Raw genomic sequence first — 17014 nt, forward strand, 5'->3', positions numbered from 1 at the left:
ATACTTACCTGCTCTTCGGTGCCGCAGCCTCTTCCTCTATCAGCAGTCACCGGCACCGTCATTAGAGAAATGAATAGGCGGCTCCGCCCCTATGGGAGTGGAGTCAATATTCATTTCTCTAATGAGCGGTCCCACGTGACCGCTCAGGGGAAGAGCTGCGGCACCCGGAGACCGTGGGACGGGCAGGGGGAGCGCCAGGAGCCCCGGAACTAGGTAAGTATATGACAGTCCTCACCCGCCGACCCCACCACCGATCATGACTCGAGTATAAGCCGAGAGGGGCACTTTCAGCCCAAAAATTTGGGCTGAAAATCTCGGCTTATACTCGAGTATATACGGTAATCCTATTGCTGCATATACATTAATGGGAGTATATTCGGGACTACAGAACAGGGTATTCTCCTTACAAGTAAGCTGAGCAGCAGTACTCAATGTCAATGAGCAGAAGCAAAAGCAAATAAGATTTTAGGATGTATAAAAGCAGAGATAAAATCTGGAAGAAAGGCGATTTCGGCAGCTAAATAGGAAAGGTTTTTTTTTCAGTTCGAGCAGTCAGACCGTGGAATGCCCTACCACAAGAGGTATTAATGGCAGACACTATAACAGCTTTTAAAAAAAGGGCTGCACAATTTTCCTGACACAAATACTGTAACATTGCAGGTTATAGTTAAATTAGTGAAGAAATGTACAATTGTTGGAAAAAGGTTGAACTTGATGAACCTTGGTCTTTTTTTCAACCTACGTAATTATGTAACTACAGGTCTCATTGAAATTGACTTTTTTAAATTCTTCTTCAGTGAGGATGTAATAAATTTTATTGTGGCCGAGTCAAATTTATATGCTCATACATTTTTCACCCAAAATTCCATGTCATCATTGGCCACATGGACCCCTTTAAATGCAGCAGAAACTATGACATTTTGGGGCATTGTTCTGCATAGTTAAAAAACAGAGCTTTGGCAATACTGCAGTACTGATATATTATACAGCACACCATGATTCTGTATTCATGACAAGATTTGAAGCAGCCCAAACATTTTTGCTTTATGATGATAATGGGCAGTGTTCTCACCGAGACAATCTCAAATTTTGAAAGTCTATACAAAATTCATCACTTCAGCAGAAAATTTGTTGAGGTGTACATCCCCCAAAGGGACCTCCATATATATGAATCTCTAGTTTATTTCAAAGGGAGTCTAAAATTCCAAAACTATTTGCCCAGGAAGAGGGCAAGATAAGGAATTAAACTGTACAAGCGGTGCGAGAGTATACCTGGGTCCACCCACAGATTTAGGGTTTACGAATGAAGGGACACCCAGATTGACCACCCTGAATGCTCCCCTGTCCTGAGAGTGAGTGGGAAAATTGTGTGCGAATTGGTCAACCCACTGCTGGATAAGGGTTATCACCTCTATGTAGATAACTTCTACACCGGCATCCCACGCTTTAAGTCCCTCTCTGCCAGAGATACTGTTGCATGCGGCACTGTGCAGAAAAATCAGAGCGGCCTCCTTAAGCTGCTAACGGGGCAACTGCTGAGAAAGGGCAAGAGCAGAGCCCAATGCAGTGATAACATGCTGGTGGTCAAGTATAAGGATAAGAGGGATGTCCTTATCTTGACCACTAAAACACCATGACAACAGCTCCCGTCAATGTCCGAGGTACCACAACAGACGTCCTGAAGCCATATTGTATCCTGGGTTCTAATAAATTAAAGGGAGCTGTAGATGTCTCAAATCAGGTCCTCAAACCATACAGTGCCATGTGAAAAGCAAGTTTGGTTCAAAAAATTGACTGTGCACATTGAAAAGATGGTGCTATACAATGCTTTTGTGCTGTTTCAATGGCAATCAATACGGGGACCTTCCCTTAGTTTCTGGAATTAGTTATCAAGTCCCTAATGTTTGGCAATCAAGAAGGTGAGGGTCCCAGTACTTCTAAGGCTAAGTGCACACGTTGCAGAATTGCCACGGAAATTTCCATACACATCACGCACACCACACACACATTCACCACACACAATATATACACCGTACGCACCACACACACACACACACACACACACAAACGCACACTGTATATGCCGTACGCACCACACACACACACACTGTATACGCCGTATTCAGCCTCTTGCGCGGTACCACCAGCAGAACACCATCGCGAACACGCCGCCAGAAAGGACAGCAGATGGGAGAGAGAGACAGCGCACAGGGGTGAGAGAGAGAGCACAGGGGGAGACAGCTCAAACGGGACAGCAGATGAGGAGAGAACACAGGAAGGAGAAAGACAGCACACAAGGGGGATAGCACAGATGGGAGAAGTCAGCACATGGCATGGGGAAGAGAGTGGATAGGTGGGTGAGCACATGGGGGAGAGAATCTCAACGCTGCAAAGCCTGCCCCCATCATGACATTACCGCCCTCCCGATGCGATAGCTTCGGGCCTCCATCTAGTGTGATAACATAAAAAAATAACTTTTATTCATTTGTGAACTACCCCACTAGTTCTAAAAATTTACAGAGAAAAATGAAAAAGAAACAAACAAAAATATTTCAATGCTGATTCCATCTTTTTTCAGGTATGCACAATGCTGAAATGTCAAAGTTTGGATTTTAAGTCATGTGGGGAATCTGTAGAGAAAGCCTCAACTAAATTTGACTCATTTTCCATAAGTGGGAATTTTTCAACTTCCTTTGTATTCCCAGAAGTTTTGCTGACTGACATTCATTTGGCACCTGACATGTTCCAGGTAAGTAATGCTTTTAATTTATAGTGTAAATTAGTAGATACAGTCACGTAGAGGGGGATAAAACTAAGTATTATGATTAATTCAGTTTTGTCAACATTGAGTTTTAGGAAGTGAGAGAAGAAGCAGTATATGGTTCATAGGTTTATCAGCTGGGATTCTGAACAGCAGAGAGTTGACGTCTGGGCCAGAGAGGTAGATCTGAATGTCATCAGTGTAAATGTGGTAAAGTAATCCAAGGGATTTTATAAGCTGTCCCATGCACATCTTTAAATGTGACCTGGAACAACAGAACCTACCTTATTATACTAGTATTTAGTTACTGGTATAGTGCCTAATAGAATTTCCAGAGAAGATTACCATTTACTATTAGGATCAATCAACAAGTAAAGTTGGTAGGAGAAATAAATTTAAGGAAATTACTTATTGTTTTTGTATTACATTTATTTAAAAAAAAATCATATTTTCTGAGCTATTGGACTGCAAAGGACCCACATACTGTTCTTGCACAGGGCTCTTTCCTGTCTGTGTCTGCCAGTGGGATGCATGGTCTATAGAATGGGACTAGGCTAGAAAGACCACAAAGCTCAGCCTGTTCCTGATGACAATTTCCAAAAGAAGGAAAAGCATATCCCACACATACAGTATACTGATGAGAAAAAGGGCAACAATGTTTTGAACTTTTTACTTACAGGCTCCATATTTCACCATCCACTACAGCTTTAAATGCAAGACTACTGTGATTTTATAGACAATCATCTTGGCTATCTCATACATACATTTGAGTTGCAACTATTTAACATATGATTAGTTATGCAGATATTGTCATGTCACTGCATTGTTACTGTTTTGCCCCTAATGGTGGAAAAATCTTTTCCTTCCTGTTTGCTTCAAATTACAATCAGTTTTCACATTTCCTAACAGCTCAGTATGTTATTAGGTTGATTCCCAAGCACATCCCGCTCATTGATAGTGGTTTCTCAACCAAGAAAGTTGCCAAAATGCTGCATGTGAGCGCCATGACAGTTGGAAGAATACAAAATGAAGTCCATGCATCCATTCAAAAGTCAAGAGGTGGATGTAAAGGTAATATATCATAGTCAACAAGTCAGCTCATCGCAAGGTCTATCAGTTCTGGTGCGGCAAACATTGCCATGGAGGTGGCTCGTATTACTGTATTTGTAATAGTGAGATCACAGCCATCCATGTAAGTCCGAAATGGTGACCCGAACAAAAGGTGAAGCCTCGACTTCATTATCATCATAAAAAGCACCGGCTCAAGTTTGCAGAAAAGTGGACAATAGAAGATTGGAAACTGGTGATTTGGAGTGAATTGTCTATGCAAATGGGTGTGGAAGAAACCAATGAAAAAGATGCTAACGGATCAAGAAATTGAAGGAACTGTCAAGATCAGTGGAGGAAGCTTGATATTGGGATGTTTCAAAGGAATTGGATACTTGACCAAGATCGATCATAGTCGCAATGGTGAGCTCAAGGCCAGCTCCAGGTTTTCGTGGGCCCCGGGCAAAAGAGTCGCAGTGGTCTCCTTTAACACATACCACAATTCATGATGCACAGATACTGCAGTGAAATATAGGTATAGTACAATGCCAAAGATTTCACTTCTTACCTTACGTGAGTGATATCTATTGTAAATTCTACAGTGGGTCAGAAATTGGACAGTATAGTCCTCCATACAGTATTATGGGCACCGCATAGTGCTCCATACAGAATAATGGGCCCCATATATTGCTCCATACAATAATATTGGCACCACATAGTGCTCCATACAGAATAATGAGCCCCATATACTGTTCCATACAGAATAATGGACCCCATATAATGCTCAATGCAGTATAATGAGCCACATATAATGCTCCATACAGTACAATGAGCACATGTAATGCTCCATACAGTATAATGAGCCACATATATTTCTCCATACAGTATTATGGGCACCATATGTTGCTCCATACAGAATAATTGGCCCATATAATGTTCCATACAGAATAATGAGCCCTATATGTTACTCTATACAGAACAATGAGCAATATATATTGCTCCATACAGAATAATGAGCCCCATATATTGCTCTAATAGGCCCCATGTATTGTTCCATAAAGAATAATGAGCTCCAGTGGATAATAGGCCCCATAAATGATGCTCCAGTGTATGATGGGCCCATATATGCTCCATATATAATGGGCCCTATATATGATTCTCCAGTGTATGATGTGCCCATATACGATGCTCCAGTGTATAATGGGCCCCATATATGATGTTCCACTATATGATCGTCCTTACGTGTAATGCTCCAAACATTAAAAAATAATATGAAATATTCACCTTTCCTTGCTGCTTTGCTCCAGACTCCTCATCGTCACCGTCTTCCTGCTCTCTGCACTGTTACTGTTCAGGCAGAGGGCACACAGACATGACGTCATCGCGTCCTCTGACCTGAATATCACAGTCAAAAGACGCTGCAGTGGTGGAGCGGGGTGACGTAAATATCTCAAGTGCTGGTGCCCTGAACAAGCGGGGGGGGGGCGGGGCAATCATGGGCACTGGCAGTGGCACAGACACCAGGCCAACATAGCATGCCAGTGTCCCCGACGGTGAGTGGGCCTCCCAGCCTGCTCAGGGCCCCAGCACTTGCCCAAGTGTGCCGGTTGCTTTCGCCGCCCCTGGTGAGTATTCTACAAGAAGAGTTACTTCATACACTTGAGTGCAATGGGTGCAAAAAGGATGATGTAGTGTTCCAGCAGGACAATGACCCAAAGCATATGTCGAGATTGGGAAAGAAATGGTTCAATGACAATGAAGTAGAGGTGTTGGATTGGCCCCCATAGTCCCAACACCTCAACCCAATCTAACACGTGTGGATAGAGTTGAAGAAAGAACTGCATACACATCCAAGGAGATAGCCATGATGATTTTCTATAAAATGGTGAAAGAATCTGGCAGTCATCGAAGGCCAGAAAAATAAAATCAGATTTATTAGCAAACCAATGCAAAAACAGTGACATTTTGGTCAAAAGTTGCAGTCAAATAGGTTGCGGTCACTAGGGAGCGCAGAGAAAGCAGACTAGCTGGGCTAGTTAGGCAAGCAGAAGGTCCACCGCAGCTCCAGCCATCTGCCTCCAACGGAGGATGGGTGCAGTAGTAGAGTATAAAGAATGGTCAATGGAGCGCTAGGAACTGCAGCTGATGAAGATGGGGTTAACATCGAAACACGTTGTGGACCTATCAAATCTACCCGTGTCCTGCAGTTCCTAGAGCTCTGTTTGACCGTTCTTTATACTCTACTATTTTGGTCAAAAGGGCCTTCTTCAGACTACAGGGATAAAACAGAAAAAGTTACTATCTTGCAAATCCGATTATATGTTTCAGTGAAATTTACAGTAAAATATACAATTAAATTTACAATGAGATTTACAGTAATATATAAATTTGTATACGAAAATCGTTGAGGCTACCTTTGTATGAAAGGAAAAACAGCATGTAGGAAAACTTGCTTTTCTGAGTATATGGAGTGATATCCTATCTTGTCACCGTATTTTTATACAGAGTGATGTACATCATATCTATAAAATGATGGTAGTCTCACTTTCAAAGCTGTAGAAGTTGGTGAGATATGGAACCTGAATGTCAAAAGTTCAAAACATTGCTACCCTTTTGATCATCAGTGTAAAACTCAGCAGTGACCATTAGATAGCCAAGATAGTTTTGTGTATGCGAGCGAATGAGAGAATTTAGCAGGTTCCACTTTCTGCAGCAATTGAGAGGACATTATTGAACCATGTAGTTGAATAAAAGTGCAAAAGATAAAAAAATGTTTAGACTCAGGACTTACCTTATATACTTGAGTATAAGCCGACCTGAGTATAAGCCGAGGTACCTAATTTTACCTCAAAAACCGGGAAAACGTATTGACTCGAGTATAAGCCTAAGGTGGGAAATGCAGCAGCTACTGGGTCTGCGAGTCTCCCCTCTCCCCACGAGTCTACTCTCTCCCCGAGAGTCTCCCCGAAAGTCTCCCCTCTCCCCGTCGGTCCGTGAGTCTCCCAAGGGGGGGTTTCTTACCCACTTCTTCACAGCAGCGGCGGCAGTGGAGCAGCGCCATCCTGTCATGTATGGAGTCTCGGAGGTAGCGGCGTCCTGATAACATATGGGCAGCAGTAGTGCAGCGCCCCAGAGTCCTGGTCGTTGCAGTAATGTCGCTCTGCCACTAAGGGGAGTGATGTTACGTCTGATTGCACTAAAGGAGTTTCTCTGACCAGGTAACACTCACACTACACTTCACACTCCGGCCACCAGGGGGGGTGGTTCTATCTAGTAGGCCACTCCTCACACTCTGGTAAAACTGGGGGTTGGACAGGAAGACAGGGAGAGAAGTAACTGGGAAGAGCTAGTGAGAGGACCTGTCAGGGATGGGATCCTGGCAGACTCCTAAGAGCAGAACTAACCAGTGAACAACGGGAATACAGTAAAGAGGAATTAGGACCAGAAGGAGTCGTGCTGTTAGACCGAGGCAACATCCTTCTGAGGCGCAAACAGTCGGTGGCCGGAACGCCGAGCAAGTAAGAGACTCTAAGTACTACTGCAAACCACGGCAGGGCAGCCAATTATAGGTTGGCTGTCTCACACAAATCACCTAAGCAGACAACGGAGGCAGCTGTGGGAGAGGGGCGACTCTAGGGTCCCGGAAGAACTCCAGGCCTACCCCGTCATACGGGTGCGTCCTACCATATCACCTGGGGGACGGAGAGAACGAACATCAGAGACAGGCAGAATCAGTTGTGAGTACTATCCCGGGAGCTCAGCAGGGAAGAACTACAACACCCAGCGCTAGAAGGTAGACACTGATTCCCACCTGAAAAGGGAACTCCTGATGTGCCTTTGGACCGGCCGGTCTCTGACAGCCCTGTTGACAGCACTCTGGACTGAGGACTCTAAAACCTTCAGTAAAGAGGTAAAGAGACTGCAACCTGGTGTCCTCGTTATTTACTACGGCCTACACTGCACTGCAACATTACCATCGCATCTATCATTGTGCGCCCCTCAGCAGGGTCACGGACCGGGTCTAGCCACCGTGACCACCCCAGAGCAGAGACTCAGAGGCCCGGTACCGGGTACCCCTCGGCCCTGTGGCAGTGGGGGCGCTACAACTTGGCGTCACGAACAGGATCTACTTAAGCCTGAAGAATCAGGTCATGTGTGCCTTGGAACTGTGATTTATTGTGCTTGGACTGTGTATTGCCATTTACCGCCAAAATTCGCCATTGCCGCGCACGGAGGGAGGAGCCTTAGCTTCGTGGGCGGAACCGGCCAAAAGAAGCGCGGAACGGAAAGCGCGGTAAGGCGCCAATCCCGGAAGAGGAACTCCGACCTCCAGCAGGTTAGTGGGAGGAAGGGACAGCCATGTCCGAGTCGGGAGGAGAGGAGGTGGCGGCCGCAGCCGCGGACGCAGGGGCAGCTCCGGTCCCCGCAGCGGGCGAAGCCGCGGCCCTAATACCACCACCGGTTGCCGCAGAACCCGCTGTTCCCCTCAGCCACTCGGACACTGCCGCTAACACAAAAGCCATAATGCCCTTCTCTATGCCGTACCTGCCCGGAGAGGCCTGGCTCCCACGATACTCTGGGGAGTCGCATACATTCACTGACTTTAAGGAAGGGCTCTGCAGCCTGCTCGAGTTCTATCCCCTGACAGAGCCTCAGAAGGTTCATATGATAACCGGCCAACTCTTTGGGGCGGCTCTGAGAGAATTGAAGTCCTGGCCCGCCGAGGATAAGGGAACTGCACAGCAGATTTTTGCAAAGCTTAAAGCCACCTTCGATACTCGCACTGCTACAGAAATTAAACTGACTTTCTATGGATGCAAACAGAGACCGCAGGATAGCTTACGGGACTATGCCCTTAATCTCCAGGAGGCGATGCGGGCCATTAAGCAGAGTGACCCCGGCAGCATGCAGGATGAGGATAAACTCCTGAAGGAGCGGTTCATTGAGGGGCTCCTGTGCAGTCACCAGCGGGGCCAATTGCACTTCCTGGCCATGCAAAATCCAGACTTGACTTTTGCGCAATTCAAAGATAAAGCTATCCAGGCATTGCAGGAGCGACAGCCCAGCCGCGCAATACCACCCAGGCGCCCCGCTCTCACATACCACCAGGAGGTGGCATCGGATACCCCAGTTGCCACGGAGGCTGACGCCCAGAGCTTCGAGGACGACTCCCCTGCAGGACTCCGTCTTCAGATGCAGGAGCTGACCAAGAGCGTTGCTGCCCTAGCCCGGACGGTGCAGTCCCTACAGGAGGCCCCCAAGGAAAAGATCCAGCTGGCCTCCAGACCAGAAGATGTCCCCTGGACGCGACAGAAGAGGACCCCACCGACCAGAGGCCGGGACAGCGATCGCTTCCATCAGGACGGACGACCCATCTGCCGCCGCTGTCACCAGGTGGGCCACCTTGCAAGGTACTGTCCTTTAAACGAGCAACCCCTGGGGCAAAGGGCCAACCCCCAGGAGTAGGACGTTCAGGCCCGCAGCATTGGAGAACCAAGTATATTGGAGGACGACCAGTTCTCCCTGTAGTGGTTGATGGAATCCCCTTGAACGCTTTGCGGTTCTCAGGTGACGACTATACCTTACGTGCTTTATAAACGGTATTGGGAGAACACTGATATTACTCGTGGCCCTGACGATGATTTCACCATAATAGCCAGTAATGGTCAGCCGTTGCCACAAGTGGGGTATAAGGAGGTCACCATCAAGGTGGGGCGGGTGGAATTGAAAGCCCAAGGGATTGTGATTGTTGATATTGATCGTCGAGAATGTAATCCCATGATGACTCTTGGTACTAATGTTATAGAAAATTGTCTTGCAGAAGTTATTGTTTTGTTGCAACAGGTGGCAGAAACCGCCGGCCACAGTGAGCAACGTGCCCTGCAGAAGGAAATCAGAGCTCTGATGCAGAGACAGCAGGTAGAGCTGACTGGTGGTGAGATTGGTCGTGTCACTGTGAGTGATTCAAACCCCATTGCGATACCCCCCAGGAGTGAAATGTTAATATGGTGTCGGGCAGCCATAGGCCTCAGGGGAAAGGACTACCAGGCCTTGGTAGAACCCGTATATTCAGACAATAGGCCTACTATTCTGACAGCCGGGGGGGTGGTCGACGTTCGCCAGGGGAGAGTGCCCGTACGTGTCCTCAATTGTGGGGAGGAAGAGGTTCACCTCACCAAGTATGCCACGCTCGCCAAATTGTTCACTGTTAATAATAGTGTGATACAGACACCTGAACCCTTGGTCCCGTCAAACGTGGCGGAGGACAACGGTTCTGCAGAGCACTCGAAAGACTGGTGTCGGGAATTGCATGTGGGCACTGACTCTACCCCATCCCATCAAAAACAGGGGGCCTACAGGGTGGTACACGAGTATGAGCAGGTATTCAGCAAACACCCCTTAGATTTTGGGCAGGTGAAAGGGATCCAACATCATATCCCCACGGGAGATCACCGACCCATAAAAGAGAGATATCGCCCTGTACCCCCAGCTCATTACCAGTGTGCCAAGGACATGTTGCGGGAAATGAAGGAGGCTGGGGTGGTGAGAGACAGCTGTAGCCCCTGGGCAGCTCCGTTAGTCCTTGTTAAAAAGAAAGATGGTACAATGAGGATGTGTGTTTATTACAGGCAGTTGAATCGCATTACACATAAGGACGCATACCCACTGCCCAGGATAGAGGAGTCTCTGGCTGCCTTAAAATCTGCTAACTACTTCTCTACCTTAGATCTCACCAGTGGGTACTGGCAGGTTCCTGTAGCGGAGGCGGACAAAGAGAAGACGGCCTTCACGACGCCAATGGGTCTCTGCGAATTCAATTACATGCCATTCGGATTGTGCAATGCTCCCGGGACGTTCCAGAGGATGATGGAGTGCTGCCTGGGGCACATGAACTTCGAAACCGTGCTGCTGTATTTGGATGATGTCATTGTCTTCTCTAAGACCTACGAAGACCATCTGAAGCACCTGGCCGAGGTGTTTGAAGCCCTGTCCAACTTTGGCTTAAAGGTGAAACCGTCCAAGTGTCATCTGCTGAAACCTAAAGTGCAATACCTGGGCCATGTGGTGAGCGCTGAAGGAGTGGCCCCAGACCCCGACAAAGTCACGGTGATCAAGGACTGGCCAAAGCCCAGTGACCTCCACGAAGTCCGGCAGTTCCTCGGGCTGGTAGGCTATTACCGGAGGTTCATTAAGGACTTCACCAGGAAGGCCGCACCCTTGCAAAACTTGTTAGTAGGCCAACCAAAGAAGACCAAGGGGAAGAACACCCCCTTTGATTGGAACGAGGAGCTGGAGGCATCCTTCACTTGTTTGAAGTCGGCACTGACGGGAGAAGAGGTACTGGCTTACCCCGAATACGACCAACCGTTTGTGCTGTACACAGATGCCAGCAATGTGGGATTAGGAGCCGTGCTGTCCCAGGTCCAGAAAGGCAAAGAAAGGGTGATCGCTTACGCCAGCAGGAAACTCCGTCCCACGGAAAGGAACCCTGACAACTACAGTTCCTTTAAGCTGGAATTCCTTGCCATCGTCTGGGCAGTGACAGAGAGGTTCAAACACTACCTGGCCTCCGCAAAATTCACCGTCTTCACGGATAACAATCCGCTAACGCATCTGGATACTGCCAAACTCGGGGCCTTGGAACAGCGGTGGATGGCCCGGCTGTCCAACTAAGATTTCACCATCAAGTACCGGGCAGGACACAAGAATGCCAATGCAGATGCCTTGTCCCGAATGCCCAATTTGCCAGAAACGGGAGAAGACCCGGAGGCACTTGAAGAGGTGGAGCTGCCTGCGTTCCATCGCCCCAAAGCCACTCAGAACTCTCATCATGTGAAGAACAGGCACAGGAACCAACCGGATGCCACGCTGAATCCCCTGCCCCATCATGGGTGGGCGGAGACCCAGGATGGTGACCCCCGCGGTCCGTCGGGTGAAAGAGCTCTTGACGCAGGCAGGGTTGCATCCCGGCCCAGATGATCCACAGGAAACCCAACAGCTGTGGAAGGGGAGAAGCAAACTGTTTATCCATGATGGCAAGCTGTGCAGGAGGAGCATCGACCCACGTACTCATGAATTGGTGTGGCAGATAGTGGTGCCACTGCCAAGGCGAGATGCGCCCATGGTTCTGGGAGCCTACCATGATGGAGCCGGACACTTCGGATGGAGGAAGCTAGAGAGGCTACTCTGAGGGAGGTTCTATTGGATTGGCATGAAGAGAGCCATTGAGAAGTGGTGCCGGGAGTGCGTCCATGTAGCCTACGCAGGAAGGACCGTGGCAGCCAACGGGCTCCCCTGCAGCCTATCATCACCAAACGGCCGCTCGAATTGGTCGCGCTGGATCATGTGAAGTTGACACCTAGCCGGTCAGGCTATATCTACGCTCTTACCATCGTAGATCACTACTCCAGATTTTTGGTGGTTGTACCTGTCAAGGATCTAATGGCCAGGACTGCCGCCAAGGCCTTCCAGCAGTACTTTTGTAGGCCCCATGGCTACCCGGAGAAGGTACTGACCGATCAGGGACCAGCATTCGAAGCCGAAGTGTTCCAAGAGTTCTGCCAACTGTACGGGTGTAAGAAGATCCGAACCACGCCGTACCATCCTCAAACCAATGGGATGTGCGAAAAGATGAACCAGGTGGTGATCGACTTATTGAAGACCTTGCCCATAGAGGAACGGAACCTGTGGCCGACGAAGTTGCCTGATTTGGTGGATATCTACAATCACATCCCAGTAAATTCCACCAACTGTACTCCAGCGTACCTAATGAGGGGAAGGCCTAGCCAGTTACCCGTTGATCTGGATATGGGGGTCCTAGTCCCCGAAGATACCTCACCGGATGCGGATTGGGATGCAGAAAGGCAGCGAAGGTACCGCAAAGTACAAGAGTGCGTGGAAAGAAGTCTCGCTCAGGCTAGGCAAAAACAAGAAAGGGACTACAACCAGCACGCTCCTGCGATTCCCCTATCACCTGGTGAGCAAGTACTTAAACGAAAGAGGAGACTACACAAGCTCGATGACCAATGGGAAGCGGAACCGTATACCATCCTGCCATCCGATTTTGACAACACGAAGGTCTGTCTCATCAGCAAGGACAGAGGGGAGACCTCGACAGCGGTATCCAGGGATCACCTTAAGGTCTGCCCCGATAAGTTGAGAGAGAGGGACACGGTCCCAGGAATCTCCCCGCCGGTGGAAAAGGAGAAGATGATCCATACCGTCCTTGGTGACTTTCCCCAGTCCTGGACTCAGATAAATCAGGCCATCGTGGTACCTGTTCTAACGTTTCAACAGCTGGACCCACCAGAAGCAATGGTGGTACCAGATCATCCGGCCCCGCAACCTCAACAAGCCCTACCTGAAGATGCCATGCCAACCGTTGAACCGGCAAATCCTCCCTCTGCTATCGGTGAATCTGCTGTACCCACTGTTGATAGCAGCAGCTCTGAGAGCCCCAACCTGCCAGTGCTACCCAGACTCACTAGAATTGTAGCTAGAAGACAGCGCACTACACCAGCGGTAGCAAGCATAGCGGGCCCTGTTAGGCCAGTAGCAACCCCTGCGCTGCGAAGGTCCACACGCAGCACTCAGAACCAAACTCCCCTCCGTTACAAAACTTGGAGGTATTAGTGAGGGCTGCTATTTAGTTGAAAATGTTTGTGTGCATATCTTTTGTTACAGGTTTTAAAATGGACAATAGAGTAATGGACGGTGAATTGCTCAAAAACTTTCAAAAGGGGGACCCCTTTGTTTACCCGGGGTCCCCGCTGTTTCAACCATTGAACTGAGAGTCATAAACTGTGCATGACCTAACTTTTGCAACGTTCAAGAGTCCTCACCTCCCATAAAGGGAAGCATTGTTATGTTTAATTGTTTATGCTATTTCAAAATTGTGTGTGTTTTCTGTTAACATGTATCGTTGTTCTTGTTTTCCCAGTCCGGGAGTACTGGATTTAACCGGGGGGGAGTGCAGCACCCCAGAGTCCTGGTCGTTGCAGTAATGTCGCTCTGCCACTAAGGGGAGTGATGTTACGTCTGATTGCACTAAAGGAGTTTCTCTGACCAGGTAACACTCACACTGCACTTCACACTCCGGCCACCAGGGGGGGTGGTTCTATCTAGTAGGCCACTCCTCACACTCTGGTAAAACTGGGGGTTGGACAGGAAGACAGGGAGAGAAGTAACTGGGAAGAGCTAGTGAGAGGACCTGTCAGGGATGGGATCCTGGCAGACTCCTAAGAGCAGAACTAACCAGTGAACAACGGGAATACAGTAAAGAGGAATTAGGACCAGAAGGAGTCGTGCTGTTAGACCGAGGCAACATCCTTCTGAGGCGCAAACAGTCGGTGCCCGGAACGCCGAGCAAGTAAGAGACTCTAAGTACTACTGCAAACCACGGCAGGGCAGCCAATTATAGGTTGGCTGTCTCACACAAATCACCTAAGCAGACAACGGAGGCAGCTGTGGGAGAGGGGCGACTCTAGGGTCCCGGAAGAACTCCAGGCCTACCCCGTCATACGGGTGCGTCCTACCATATCACCTGGGGGACGGAGAGAACGAACATCAGAGACAGGCAGAATCAGTTGTGAGTACTATCCCGGGAGCTCAGCAGGGAAGAACTACAACACCCAGCGCTAGAAGGTAGACACTGATTCCCACCTGAAAAGGGAACTCCTGATGTGCCTTTGGACCGGCCGGTCTCTGACAGCCCTGTTGACAGCACTCTGGACTGAGGACTCTAAAACCTTCAGTAAAGAGGTAAAGAGACTGCAACCTGGTGTCCTCGTTATTTACTACGGCCTACACTGCACCGCAACATTACCATCGCATCTATCATTGTGCGCCCCTCAGCAGGGTCACGGACCGGGTCTAGCCACCGTGACCACCCCAGAGCAGAGACTCAGAGGCCCGGTACCGGGTACCCCTCGGCCCTGCGGCAGTGGGGGCGCTACAGTAGCAGTCATGGAGGCAAGCAGTAGCTGTACGGCAGGTGAAGGTTGCGGGCGGCCTGTATTTTCGCTGCGCACACTTCACTTCTGGTCCCGCTCATTAGGGCTTATAAATATTCGTGAAGTCACCGGAAGTGAAGCATACGGCACTGAAAATCCAGGCCGCCCGCAACCTCCACCTTGCGTACGGCTACCGCTTACCTCCATGACTGCTACTGCTGCTCCATACGTTACCGGCATGCTGCTACTTCCAGAACTCAATACATGCCAGGATCGCGCTGCACCGCCACCACTACTGCTGAAAGAGGGGGTAAGAAACACCCCCGGGGAAGAGAGATGGACCGGGGAGAGGGGAAACAAACCAGAGGGGGTAACTCGAGTATAAGCCGAGAAGGGCACTGTCAGCCTAAAGAAATGGGCTGAAAATCTCAGCTTATACTTAAGCATATACAGTACTTAAATGTTACCCTCTCCAAGATTAGATGTCAGGAATGACAGCAGTATGAGGAGGCTTGCATAGCTCTGGACCAGTGGTCACAGATTAATAACATTGCTGCTAGACCAGGGTTCTGTGAAACTTTTTCTCATTTAGCCTTAGCATCTGATGCTTCCATCCCTTAAGTGAACTTTTCATTATGATTGTTTTTTTCCAGGTGCTAAAAGATGGACAGCTTACAAGTAAATCTGCAATTTCTTCATATCCACTGTTAAGTGCAACTCTGTTTGGAAGATGTTATCAAAAAGACCCAGCTTCAAGCTGATGTACATATTCATCTGATGCTGGAAGAAATATTCGGTGGCAAATATCTATGAGTTCCAGTGGTATTTCATATATATGAAATTTGGCATTTTTTTTGTAGAATTCCATATTTTCTGTTATTTTTGCCAATTTTGCATCAATAAATTCTTTTTGTTTCCACAAAATAATATATGAATTATCTTCAGAATTTATGTTCAATAAACTTCATTTCACTGTCTATAAAATGTAATTTCAGTCATGTTACAACAACCTTTACTTGCATGCCTTTGCATTTCTTCTTTTTCCAGACATATTTTATCTTTAGGACTGTAGGAACACTTTACCATAAGACGCACCCTAGATCTTGATAGAAAAAACATGGAAGTGGAAGGGTTATTATCCCTAATTTTAATGCACTAAGGTAGAGTACGTAGGTAATAAATCTTTTGTTTGTGTCTCTTTGCAGTGAATATAATACACATACAGCTCAGCACATATACACACAGCTATGCTCTCCTATATGCACATACAGTATAGACACACACAGCACTGTTACATGCACATTTATACCCACATTGTACATTACCATATTTTGCAGTTCGGAGGCTGCACGAGTGGGCAGCTAAAGAACCTTCCATCTGATTAACTCAAGGACATTTCAGGTCATCACCTGCTGTACAGGTATGTTTGGCTTCCTCTCCTACTCTGCAACAATCATATAGATCAGTGTGGGGCAGGAGGAGAGAGAACAGTTCTCTCAGTGATAAGGAAGGACGCAGTGCCAGCATTCTCCTCCATCACATTTAGCTGCCTCTGGACTATAATACGCACACACTTTTTGGCAACAATTTTTAATCCGAAAAATTTAGTATCTGAAGGGGCCATGACAGCGATGCCTTATCTGTTTTTAAGGCTATGTGCACACGTTGCGGATTTCCTGCGGATCCGCAGCGTTTTTTACAGTGCCGAAATGCTGCAGATCCGCAAGTGATTTACAGTACAATGTAAATCAATGAAAAAAAAAATGCTGTGCTAATGTTGCAGAAAATTCCACGTGGAAAAGCTGAAGATTAGGAATTTTCATGTTTTTTCCCCGTTTTTTCGCTATAAAAATGCAGCGCCCCAGAGTCCTGGTCGTTGCAGTACTGTGGCTCCGCCGCTAAGGGGGGCTATGGTACGTCTGATGGCACTGAAGGAGTTCATCTGACCAGGTATCACAGACACCAATACATTTCACAGTCGGGCCTCCAGGGGGAGCTAAGGGTGCTATTTATTAGGCCACTCCTCACAGTCTGGTAAAACTGGGGGTCAGGCAGGAAGTTAGGAAGAAAGCTGACTGGGTTGGAACCAGACAATACCTGGTGGCAGAGGGTGTTGTAGGGGAAGATTCGGTAGGGTCCCTGTCAGGTTTGGGACCCTGACAGAGGCCTGGCAACGAGAAAGAACGTCACGGGACCGTGCCTGCTCAGCATAGCGGCAGTGCCCTAAGAAAGGATCAGAAGCGAGATATATTGT

General features: G+C 48.0%; 1 protein-coding gene across 3 annotated transcripts in view; it reads left to right on the top strand.

Annotated features, from left to right (window-relative positions):
* Nucleotides 1-15687, top strand: part of LOC143807610 (pantetheinase-like) — a 209225-nt gene extending 193538 nt beyond the window's left edge. For all 3 annotated transcript variants that reach the window (XM_077289345.1, XM_077289344.1, XM_077289346.1), the window contains 2 exons: nucleotides 2579-2749; nucleotides 15414-15687. In XM_077289345.1, the coding sequence (XP_077145460.1) occupies nucleotides 2579-2749; nucleotides 15414-15521 (279 nt within the window). In that variant the 3' untranslated portion in view covers nucleotides 15522-15687. The remainder of the gene's footprint in view (nucleotides 1-2578; nucleotides 2750-15413) is intronic.
* The last annotated feature ends 1327 nt before the right edge of the window (nucleotides 15688-17014 follow it).

Source organism: Ranitomeya variabilis, chromosome 2 (genome assembly GCF_051348905.1).
Source record: "Ranitomeya variabilis isolate aRanVar5 chromosome 2, aRanVar5.hap1, whole genome shotgun sequence".
Taxonomy (NCBI): Eukaryota; Metazoa; Chordata; class Amphibia; order Anura; family Dendrobatidae; genus Ranitomeya; species Ranitomeya variabilis.